This window comes from Cebus imitator, unplaced genomic scaffold, assembly GCF_001604975.1.
Source record: "Cebus imitator isolate Cc_AM_T3 unplaced genomic scaffold, Cebus_imitator-1.0 Scaffold652, whole genome shotgun sequence".
Taxonomy (NCBI): Eukaryota; Metazoa; Chordata; class Mammalia; order Primates; family Cebidae; genus Cebus; species Cebus imitator.
The window spans coordinates 478,172-490,163 of NW_016107967.1; the positions used below are offsets into that span (position 1 = coordinate 478,172).

At 34.5% G+C, this 11,992-nt stretch overlaps 1 protein-coding gene across 2 annotated transcripts in view; it reads left to right on the top strand.

Annotated features, from left to right (window-relative positions):
- Positions 1 to 9,770, top strand: part of CUNH16orf87 (chromosome unknown C16orf87 homolog) — a 31,601-nt gene extending 21,831 nt beyond the window's left edge. Inside the window, exons 3-4 of one of the 2 annotated variants that reach the window (XM_037734669.1) lie at positions 2,010 to 2,192; positions 8,785 to 9,770. In XM_037734669.1, the coding sequence (XP_037590597.1) occupies positions 2,010 to 2,192; positions 8,785 to 8,903 (302 nt within the window). In that variant the 3' untranslated portion in view covers positions 8,904 to 9,770. The remainder of the gene's footprint in view (positions 1 to 2,009; positions 2,193 to 8,784) is intronic. The other variant, XM_037734670.1, reaches the window with a different exon arrangement.
- The last annotated feature ends 2,222 nt before the right edge of the window (positions 9,771 to 11,992 follow it).

Below are 11,992 nucleotides of genomic sequence, written 5' to 3' on the forward strand. Positions count from 1 at the left end.
TCCCGCTCTGTCACCCAGGCTGGAGTTTAGTGGTGCTATCTCAGCTCACTGCAACCTCGGCCTCCCAGGTTCTAGTGATTCTCCTGCCTCAGCCTGCCAAGTACCTGGAATTAGACATGTGCCACCACACCCAGCTAATTTTGTATTGTTAGTAGAGACAGGGTCTTGCTTTTGGCCAGGCTGGAGTGGAACTCCTGACCTCAGGTGATCTGCCTGCCTCGGCTTCCCAAAGTGCTGGGATTACAGATGTGAGCCACTGTGCTTGGCCTGCTTCTCTCTTTTTTAGTGATGTTAGTACCTGCTGATGTTTAGTGCTTATAACCTTTAGTTTATTGCAGGTAAAAAGTGGTGATATTCTGATTCTGTCATTCCTTCTTCATTTATTACTGTTAGTATGAGAAACTTCTCTTCATCTGTGTTTTGGTTACCCAGTGAGTAGCACAGTTTAAATAGAAAAAGCAGAAGAAATGCTTAGTTCTTTCCCTTTATTTAAGTTTTCAAAGTAATGAGTTGGTTCTTCAGTGTCTTCATATGATGGCCAAGTAGTTTGTTTTGTTTTTTTTGAGACAGAGTCTCGCTCTGTCGCCTAGGCTGGAGTGTAATGGCATGATCTCAGCTCACTGCAACCTCTCCCTCCCAGGTTCAAGCAATTCTGCCTCAGCCTCCTGAGTAGCTAGAATTACAGGCATGTGCCACTACACCCGGCTAATTTTTTTTTTTGTATTTTTAGTAGAGACGGGGTTTCACCATGTTGGTCAGGCTGGTCTCAAACTCCTGACCTCTTGATCCACCTGCCTCCGCCTCTCAAAGTGCTGGGATTACAGGCGTGAGCCACTGGGCCCGGCTATAGTTTTTGTTTTTAATGTTAATGTACTCATATACTTGATATATTTCAATCTATTATAGTTATTATTTTTATTGATGCTCAAATTGTTCTGTAGTAGCTGGAGCCTCTTCAGGTTAGCCTGAGTCTTAACAAGACTCTGGTTGTCTTTGATAACTTTCTTGCAATCTGGGATAATTAAATGTTCTTGTATTATCTGGTATATGTCTAATTTGAAACTTCAAATTAATTCTCCAAGATATGATATTTGGAGATAATATTACTATTTTACTTTTACTTTTTTTTACAGCAGCCTATTAAGTATACTTAATTTATAGTTTTTCAAATTGTTCCCTTTAGTTCTTGGGATATGAATTTTTCTGTTTCTTTTGCCCTTTTACCACTGTGATTTTAGGCATTTGGGGCATTCTCTTTCTTGCTTTTGAGTGCAGGTATGTGTTAAAGCAAGGTATCATATTTTTTTGTTGTTTTGTTTTTTCTTTAAGGTTATTGTTTGTCTTATCCAACAGTCTGATTTGTTTAAAGTGGGAGGAGTGGCTTCTTGCATTAATTAAATCACGATATTTAATAAAGGCTCCTTACTGCTATTCCGTTTATGGAAAAACATGCTTTTATATCAGAAATTACCTTATCGGTGGCTAAAGTGAAAACTACTCACTTGCCTAGTGGTTTCATATTTGTTATGGATGCTTTCCGTTTGATTTTTATTGTAACCTTAATACATTAGCTCTAAGATCAGTTTTGCTTGTGCATATTTCACATATTTTAATCTTTAATTCAGGTAGAGGGCAAAAAGGTATGGAATTTTTTTCCTTTCTTAATATTTTACTACTTTTAGCTTGGAAACAGGAAGAAAAAGGCAGAAAAGCTTGCTATGGAATTGTGTGAACTTGTAGAGGCTGAAATTTAAACTGCCAAATGATGAAACTTGTTTTCTCTTCCAAGATTCCTCCTACTTCATGTGTTATTGTGATCTGAATTCTGTTGAATTTCTTTTTTTCTGATGTGGGTGTGGGGGAGACATATATGTTATGGTTGTAGTTCTATGAAATATGCCAGGAAGCATACTCTAGTGCAATTTAGAAAGGAAAAGGAAGACAATGAGAACTTGGGCAAACAGTTCTTGCTAAGTCCTAAAATATATCACTTTTATTCATCCATACAGAAAACAAGCATGAGGCCAAGAGGAGGCGAACAGAGAGAGTTAGGAGAGAGAAGATAAATTCTACAGTAAATAAAGATTTAGAAAACAGAAAGAGGTCTCGAAGTAACAGCCATTCAGATCATATCAGACGAGGAAGAGGAAGACCTAAAAGTGCATCTGCCAAAAAACATGAGGAAGAAAGAGGTATGAATAAATCAAGCAGTTTTTTTTTTCCAAGTATTAAATTGATCTGGGATATTAATTAGGTAGTAGTGAAGAAAGTGGAGGCATTGAGCTCCTGGACTTAAAATCACAACTCGTATTTTAGTTTGAAAGCATTTCCTCTATGGTAGATGCTTATTATTTTTTTTAATCACAGGAATTCAATTCTTATTGGAAACCTAAAGGCTTAGTTAAGTAAAATTTACCTTGCTATAAACTGATGATAATGGAGTTCAAAGATAATTTGTATATGACACCCTGGAGAAGCCTGTTAATATGATTGTACCTTTTTTTTTTTTTTTTTTTTTGAGACAGGGTCTCAGTCTGTTGCCCAGGCTGGAATGCAGTGGCAAAGTCATGACTCACTGCAGTCTCAACCTCCCGGGATCAGATAATTCTCCCACCTCAGCCTCCTGAGTAGCTGGAACTACAGGTGTGCACCATCATGCCTAGCTAATTTTTGGGGGTTTCTCCACCAAAAAATTAATATGGAGGTTTTGCCATGTTGCCCAGGCTCGTCTTGAACTTCTGGGCTCAAGCGATCTGCCCTCCTTGGCCTCCCAAAGTGCTGGGACCTCTGTTTTTTTCTTTTTATTTTTTTAAGACAAGTCTGAGTTCTTTTAAGACTTATTTCAAACTGTTAAGCTGTGAATTTTAAAATTTTACTTTTGAAAGTGTTCTTGTGGCGTTTTTAATTGCTCATTGGGAGATTGTGCTTCCTACTCTGAGGCAGCTTTTGCGTAGTTAGATACATTCTTCTTGGTCCAGAGTATATTTCTATTTCTCCTTACAGGTCTTCTCCTTTCTTCTGATAAATATCTACCAATAACTTGTTTTCAGATATTAACTAAAACTTCAGCTTCTCTTTTTTTTTGATTTACGCATCTTTTTAAAAACTTAAGGAGAATTTCAACGTATGCAAGATTAGAGAATAGTATAATGAACCTTTATATGTCCACAAATATCTTTTTAATATTGAAACTTTCAAGCCGGTAGTTAACTAAAAAAAGAGATAGTTGCTCTTTATTGTTCTTTAAAAACCTCTGTCAAAATGATGTCATCTTCATTGAAATGCATTTATAATTTCTTAGACTATTTGTGAGTTATGCTTTGCTTTTTTAGATATTCTGTCTTAGGTACTCAAGTGCTTTTTGTGTAAATGTAAATTTTACTTATTTTAGACAATGAGAACATTCTACCAGTTCACTATTTCTCTCGGCTTTATGCGCTTTTATTTGAATAAAGTTACTATTGCTAGAAAACAGCTTCACCAGTATAGCCATTCCTAGCTTTTATCAAAGTTAAAGGTATCTTAGTATTGTATGGCTAAAGGAGTAAGGTTTCTATTATACTTGACTGTATTCTAGGTAGGCTATACTAAGGTAATCCCCTTATTCCTTCGGTAATTTTACTGCTTTTCTCTTTCCTTCTTTTATGCTCTTCCAGAGGATTTGAGTTATTCAATTTGAATGTTTCTTTAACAATAGGGTGATCAGAAAACCTATGCCAAGCACTATTTTAGAAGGGAAACTAGGTAAAGAAAAGTCAACAGAGAAAAAGGAAAAGAGAGAAATACTGCTTGGCTCATAAAACAACATTCTTTTCAGTTGAAGTAGAGGAAATACAGCTGAAAGAAGAGAAGAATGCTTCTGGTGGTGGGTGAGAGAAGATGAGAAAGCAGATAATGACAGTCTTTAGCTGGGGAAATGAAGTCTGTATACTTGTGGTAGAATTGTATATGGAGGATTTTAGTTTTTATTTCATGATTACTCGAAAAAAGAAGCATTTATTTGGCTGTAAATATTTTTTAGGTATTTTCTATTTATTACATAAAAATGTTAAGAAAGCTATTTCTAGAGTAAGATATGCTTTTAATTTATTTGTTTTTGATACAAATTGCAGGAAATTGCTTAAAGCAGTTTTTGTAGCACAAACTGGAATTTTTTTTTTTTTTTTTTTTTTTTTTTTTTTTTTTTTTTTTTTTTTTTTGGAGATGAAATCTTACTCGCCCAGGCTGGAGTGTAGTGGCTCGATCTCGGCTCACTGTAACTTCTGCCTTCCGGATTCAAGTGATTCTTCTGCCTCAGTCTGCCAAGTAGCTGGGATTACAGGCACGTGCCACCACACCCGGTGAATTTTTTGTATCTTTAGAAGAGACGAGTTTTCGCCATTTTGGCCAGGCTGGTGTTGAACTCCTGACCTTGTGATCCACCTGCCTCGGCCTCCCAAAGTGCTGGGGTTACGGGCATGAGCCATTGCGCCCAGCCACAAACTGGTTATTTAAGTAGACTGCGAAGTCATTACACTTTTTCTGTAAAGAGCCAGATAGTAAATGTTTTAGGCTTTGTGGGCCATACTATCTCTGTCACAACTACTCAGCTCTGCCATTGTAGCTGAAAAGCAGCCATAAAACATACATAAATGAATGGGCATGGCTGTGTTTCAGTAATACTTTATAAAACAGGTGGCGGGCCACATTTGGTACCTGTACTATAGTTTGCCAGTCTCTTTCTTTCTTTTTCTTTCCTTGATTTTTTTTTTCTTCTGAGATTGGGTCTCACTCTGTCACCCAGGCTAGAGTGTAGTGCTGTGATATTGGCTTACTGCAGCCTCAAACTCTTGGGCTCAAGCGATCCTCCTGCCTCAGCCTTCCGAATAGCTGAGAATAGAAGTACACGCCACCATGCCAGGCTTTTTTACCTTTAGAGTAAGTGAGGTCTCACTATGTTGCCCAGGCTGGTCTCAAACTCCTGGGCTCAAGGGATCCTTTTAGCTTGGCCTTCCAAAGTGCTAGAATTGCAGGCATGCATGAGCCACTGCACTTGGCCTAATTTGCCAATCTTTGATGTAAACCATTGCATTCTAAGTATAAAATGGACAAGAACTATTAGATTGGTGCAAAAGTAATTCCTGTTTTAGTTTTGTACCAACCTAATGTGAACTTTTGAAATCTCTGTGTTTTAGAATAGATTTCTTAGATATGCTTCTTAGTGCTAAATAGCTATTTAGCACTAAATTGATTCCTTGATTTTCGGGCATTTTATTGATTCCTTGCTCTTAGGGCATTTGAAAAATTTGGAGCAAGCTTTAACATATGAATTAAGGAAAATCTGACAGTGGTTCTGAAAAAACAAACTAAAAATGGGCTCTTCTGTCTAGTCAGATGAGAGGTCAAGAGGGGGGAAAAACTGACTTTTCTATTTCGAAACAGTGTAAGAAGGAAGAATGGAAAAGGAAAGCTTGTTAGACATTATCATAATATATCTTGATTAAATCATAAAAACAAATTATTGAAAAACAATTTTGGGTTACTCTAAGCCTTCATTTTATATATAAGGGTATGATTATTCTGGATATTATAATATAGAATATATTTATTTTTGACTGATTAAAATATGTTAGGCAATTCTGAACATCATATTAATGAACTTAAGAATGAACGTAGACTTTAAGCTGAAGATGGTGGATTGAAAAATCACATCTAGCTCCAAACTCCTTTGGGGAAATCTAAGAAAGAAACTCATTTTTATTACACAATTACCTAAAAGTCAGGAATTTGTGTATCAGTCATGTCTGGAAGTAGAAGTGAAATTGAGGCTAAAAATGAGAAGATTATTTGCAAGTATTTTTATGGATAGCTCATTAAGACTGTTTACCCTCTTACAACCCAAGTTTATCCTTTGAAAAAGATAAATAGCATAGTCTTTGGTCTCGGAAACACCAGGTGTCTGTTGATGGCCTGGATAAGATCAGGAATCCTAGGTTAAAATTGGGCATAGTAAATATGGAGTTCTTGAGTTAGGCTTATTAGTATCCAGGATTAAAAAAAAAATTGACCATATCTTCTCTAGAGAATCCGAAGGACCCAAAAGAAAAGGCCCCAAATAAAGATACTTTCATTATCATAGAGAAATGGCCTAATTGGATCATCCTAATCTGATGATCAGAGTCAAGCTCCACATATGTGTAATCAGCTTTTTTGGTCACTGCTAAATACGAGCATATTGCCAAAAATTACCCAGATATCTAGAAGAAAGCATTTATTATGGTATGAAAGGCTAAGACCAGATCAACAGGAGAGAGAAAATAACTTGGAAAAAACAAGTTTTTGAAGGGAAAAGAAAAAATATAAACTATTATTAATATCTTTAACAAAAGAAGTAATTGTAACTGTAAAACAAGAGCAAGATGATATTTAAAAGGAAATTGCAGAAGTCAAGCCACTTAGAAACTGAAGTTTAAAATATTTCCCCCAAAACCCAAAACATACATGGTACACAGAAATGAACAACTTTAATAAAAGGCTTAAAGATAAAATTGAAGAAAGGTTCCAGAAAGTATAGCAATTGAAAAGATACGGAAAAAACAGAATGGAAATGGTAAGAAATTTAGAGGACCAGTGTGAGGTCAGACGTCTGTAAATAATTGAAGTTTCAGGAGAAGGAAGTCATCAATGACTTTAACAGTGACAATTATTTATTCAAGAAGATTTTCCCAGCCTGAGGGACATTGAGTTTCTTCGTTAAAAGGGCCTACAAATTTCTAGTCTAATGGATGGTTAAAAAGAGAAATTAATTATACCAGAGCTTGTGATCCTATCTCTTGGGTTAAAGAAAATTCTTCAGGTTTTCAGAAAAAAGAAAAGCAAAATGATATTGGAACTAATACAATGGAATATTGCCCAGCAAAGAACAAACTACTGATATATGAATAGCACCAATTAATTTGAAAAACGTATTGAGCAAAATAAGCTAGACACAAAAGAGTACATACTATATGATGCCATTTATATGAAGTTTAGGAACAGACAGAATGATTCTATGGTAACAGAAATCAGAACAGTGGTTGCTTGTAGGTATTGGGAGGGATTGGCTGGAAAGAAGCATGAGGAATTTCTGGAGGACATTTGCTGGATCTCGATTGTGACATGGGTTACATGTTTGTATACGTCTGTCAGAACTCATCCAGTTGAACACATAAAGGATCTATATATTTCACTGTATGTAAATTTATCATTGATTTTAAAAATAACTATAAAAGAGGTACTGGGTTTTCTCAACAGCGGCACCAGTAGTCAGAAGACAATTTACTGCCTTCACAGTTCAAAGTGGAAACCTACGAGTCTATACTCAATCAAACCATGAATTAATGTGAAGGTAGACTAAAGATATTTTTAACATTCAGGGTCTCATAAAATTAGCTACCAGTACTCCCCTTCTCAGGAAGCCCCTACATGTTACCTGCTACCAAAATGAAGAAGTAAACCAAGAAAGAATCTTTGGATTCAAGACAAAGGTGGGTCTACCTGACTCTAAAGATGAGGAGACTCTCCAGCATGATGCTGATGAAAGAGTTCAAGATGATAATTGTGCAGTAGGTCTAGAGAGCAACCATTTCATACTGGACCAGGTTGGAAGACTTGAAGAGATTTCTTTGAGAAGATAAAAATGATAAAATACCTGATATATATAAATATCCTGAAAAAAGATTTATACAACTAGGGAAGACTTTGGGTTGAGTTAGAAATGAAAACTAAGCAAGTAGAAAGAGAATCACTTTAGGGAAAACAATGTGAAGGAAAAGTAAAATCACTTACCATAGTTATAATAATGTAAATATTGAAAATTGATGTTCCTGAAGTTGTGATTTAACTATTGTGAGAAGATGAGGGGATGGGCAGAATGTTGATTGGGGCAAGAGATGCAAAACAGTGTAACCCTTATTTTCCATTGTGGAATCAGTAATGCCTAAAACCCTGAAGTAGCATCTTGTACAAATGTTACTTAGAGATTTGTTCTTGTAAAAACAAAAAGGAACAAGTTAAAAAAAAATTGTCACTTTTTTGGGAGGCCGAGGCAAGGGGTGCTTTTGGAGAATGGGAAATGTGCATGGGGCAAAGGACTTCTGTTTTTTGTAGCAAGTTTTATAAAAATGATTTGACTGTGAATTATATGCATTTGATTTCTATCAGAATGTCAGAACAAAATAAAAATAAAATCAGTGACTCCTGAAAAAGTAATTTGGAAGAATATATACCAACATGTTAATTGTGATTTTTGCTGACTCATGAGATTACAAGTGATTTTCTTTTTTCTTTTTTTTTTTTTTTCAAATTTTCTGTGAACTTGGATTATGTTTGTAATTGAGAGGGGAAATATATAAATGTTAGTTATTCATTTCCTGTATAAGAAGATGAAGGTGAAGATGTTAATATATTCATAAAGTCACCATTGATGTTCAGAAGGGGACCATCTCTCAGAGTGAATTTCATCTAGCAGAGAAAATTCATTTTGATTGAGACAGTGAGGAGATAGAAATAAATGAGATTCTTAGAGAAATGATGCAGCTGTTAGAGTGCCTGTGTGTATAAATATACGTTGTCTTCATTTAATCTTCATTTCAGTAACTCCTTTGTATAATTTTAAAAACTTTTTAGTTTAGTAGCATAGTAACATTTAATGTACATTGTAGTATTGTATATAATGTCATTTAAAGAATACTTGAAAGCTTTAAGAAATTTAAGTTTACTGCATCTACTGTTTTTATATTAAACTTTCCCTTTTTCTTTTAACAGAGAAACAGGAAAAGGAAATTGACATCTATGCTAACCTGTCTGATGAAAAGGCTTTCGTGTTTTCAGTCGCCTTGGCAGAAATAAATAGAAAAATTATCAATCAAAGACTTATTCTCTGATACTTGTCTGCAAAATCTGCTGAAACTTCCATCAGGATTACATCAGCACAGTTACGGACTCTCAGGAGCATTCTGACTGCATCAATAAGGGCCATTGATTGTTTCTTTCTCTCCTGTTGTTTAGCCTGTGCCACACTTTGGGGAGCAAAACTGTGTAGGCTTGGACTGTTCTGGGATTTCCTTGTTTACCAAGGAGTATTGTCAGTGTTTTGTGTTTGGGATATAAGTAAGTGTATTTGCCAAAAAAAAAAGTGCTGGATGGATGTTAAAGGATAAAAAGTGATGGGGTATGGGTTAGGTATGAAAACTAGGGTAGTAAGATGCTTGTTTTCAGGTTTGCCAGAGATGCAATATTTTAAATACTGTCAGAAAGAGTGATTTTTAAAACTATATATTTCAGATTTTCAGCGCTAACAGATTGCATATATACAGTTCATTTACTTTTAGTAAATTGGCAATTGATATTTTATTGAATGGGGAATTAAGAATATAAACTGTAAATTTTGTCTTAAATTGATTTTTTTTCTTGCCCTTTATTTTTATTACTTAATGTATGAGTTATATTTTAGGAGATACTTTCTAGACAGTTTGAAGTTTGGGTGCTATATGAAGAAAAACCTTAAATGATATACTCAGATATAAACACCTTGTTTTCTTGAATATAATTTATTTATTAGTTAAAAAAACTTCTGCTCTCAAGACGGTGCCTGTTAACCTAAACATGAAATATATTTATTACATGCAAAATATTTCTTAAGCGGTAATGTTTTATCTGAATGGATATTCATTTATACATCCTGATAATTATTTAAATTGTTACTTTACTTTCACTCTAGAAGAAAAAATAAAAATTAATATTGAAACTAAGTAAATTAAATAGTGTGATAAAAGTTTTCTGTTCTAGTGAAGTTTGTGAAATATATTTAAATTCTTAATTTTTCTAGTGTTAAATCATAATCATTTATAGTTTATACTAAATGCTTTTGCATTTTGGCATATCAATTTAATGATGAACATATTCAAACTTGGGAATAATTCCCCTTATTTTCAGTCCCTTTTTCCCTCAATCTGTTTGGAAATCCTTTTAAAGCCTTCTTAGGAAAGATAGTCGCCAGTTAGATTTAGCCCCCTTTTAAGAGAAAATTCCTTTCAATTTCGACAGTATTGACAATATTGTCAATTTCATCCTTCATCCTGCATCAACATTTTTTTCCTACTTTAAATGGTAACCAGCAGAGGGAGCTTAAGAGGTACTCTAGATAGGATATAGAATTTTCCTAAGGATTCTTTTTCCTTTAATCTTCCTATATATCTGCAGGTACTACAACTATTTTGTATGCATTTTATTTATTGATTTAGGAGACAGAATCTTGCTCTGTTGCCCAGGCTGGAGTGCAATGGTGCAATCTCAGCTCACTGCAACTTCTGCCTCCTGGGTTCAAGTGATTCTCGTGCTCAGCCTCCCTAGCAGCTGGGACTAGAGGTGTGTGCCACCAGCCTAGCTAATTTTGTTTTGCCTTGTTTTGTTTTGTATTTTTAGTAGAGATAGGAGTCTTACCATGTTGGCCAGGCTGGTCTCAAACTCCTGGCCTTAAGTGATCCACCTGCCTTGGCCTCCCAAAATGCTGGGATTACAGGCATGAGCCACTGCAGCCAGCCTTGTATGCATTTTAGAGTTTTAACTAATAGTTTCTCCAAGAATGTAGTGTGATTTTATCTTTGAAACATACTGTAAGGAACTTTTTACTTTAAGCAAAAAAGCTTAAAATGATTAATATCTAAAAATGCTTTATACATATATATGGCCTCAGAAAAAGCAAGAACAGCTTGTGGAATAGGCATCTCTAGAGAATTAATTGATGTCAGAGTCTATCCATTTAAAGCTGAAGACCATTAGAGGAAAGTCATGCTAACATATTCATTGGCTATGGTAAAGGAGGTACTGGTGACTGGGCTGAAGCTTGCTACGTAGAAAAGTCATTACTTCAGATCTCATAATGTTAAGTTGTTGGCTTATTTAAAAATTTCCTTGACAGAAAGGCAAATTAGGTTTCCTCTGTGACATAACCTATTTAACCAATTTCTTAAAAAATTGCATTGTCTGAGATACATTTATGTCTTGTTATAAAGCTAAAAAATTTAATTTATCCAGGCATATTGTAATGATCCCAGAAAGCAATACTTTCTGCTAGAAGCTGTTGGTGGATATTTATAAGAAAACTTTTTCAACTCTTATTTTGTTCATTTTGTTGCACTGATTATTCATACTTATAATTTAGTAGTTCTTAATGGTCTTGGTTGCTCTTCGGAAATGAACAAATATGCTGTGATTAATCTTAGAAAATTCCTTTTCTTTACATTATAGCCATTATTTCAGGATAGTGAAATTTATGTCTTTTTAATTATGGGAAAAATTCCTTTTATTTTTTATTTTAATTTTGGTTAAACTTTTATCCAAATCTATTCAGAAAAAAAATTTCACAGAGTATAGTACAACATGGTGACTATAGTTTATAGCATTGATTGTATTTTGAAAATTGCTAGAAGAGTATATTTTAAGTGTTCTTACTATAATAAATGGTAAGCATGTGAGGTGATGCATATGATCATCAGCTCAGTTGAGCCATTCCACAATGTATACATATTTCAAAACATGTACACAATAAATATTCAATTTTTATTTGCCAATTAAAATTCACAAAATAGCTTTCAAAAATTCACAGAAGAAAGGTGTTTTATTTTTTATGGTAACAATTTTGGACTTTGTTCTTTCTGGATATTACTAGTCAGTAACACAATAATTACATTTATTGCCAACAATAAGTAAAAAAAAAAAAATTCTAAACCTAAAAAAGTAAAACTAAAACTCCAAGAAAATTTTTATCCCCAATGTTGTCTTTTGGAGCAGAAATTTTTAAAAATATGCTGTTTGCTCTCCCCTGGTGATAAGCTCAAATTGCATTCTATAGAGAATAAAACTGCCCCTGCTGGAACAGATTAGCCTGTCTGATTTCCTCCTTGTATCACCGCTCAATTTCTCTTTCTCTGGAGTCCTGGCCATTGATTATCCTAGAAGTTTATGATTTCAT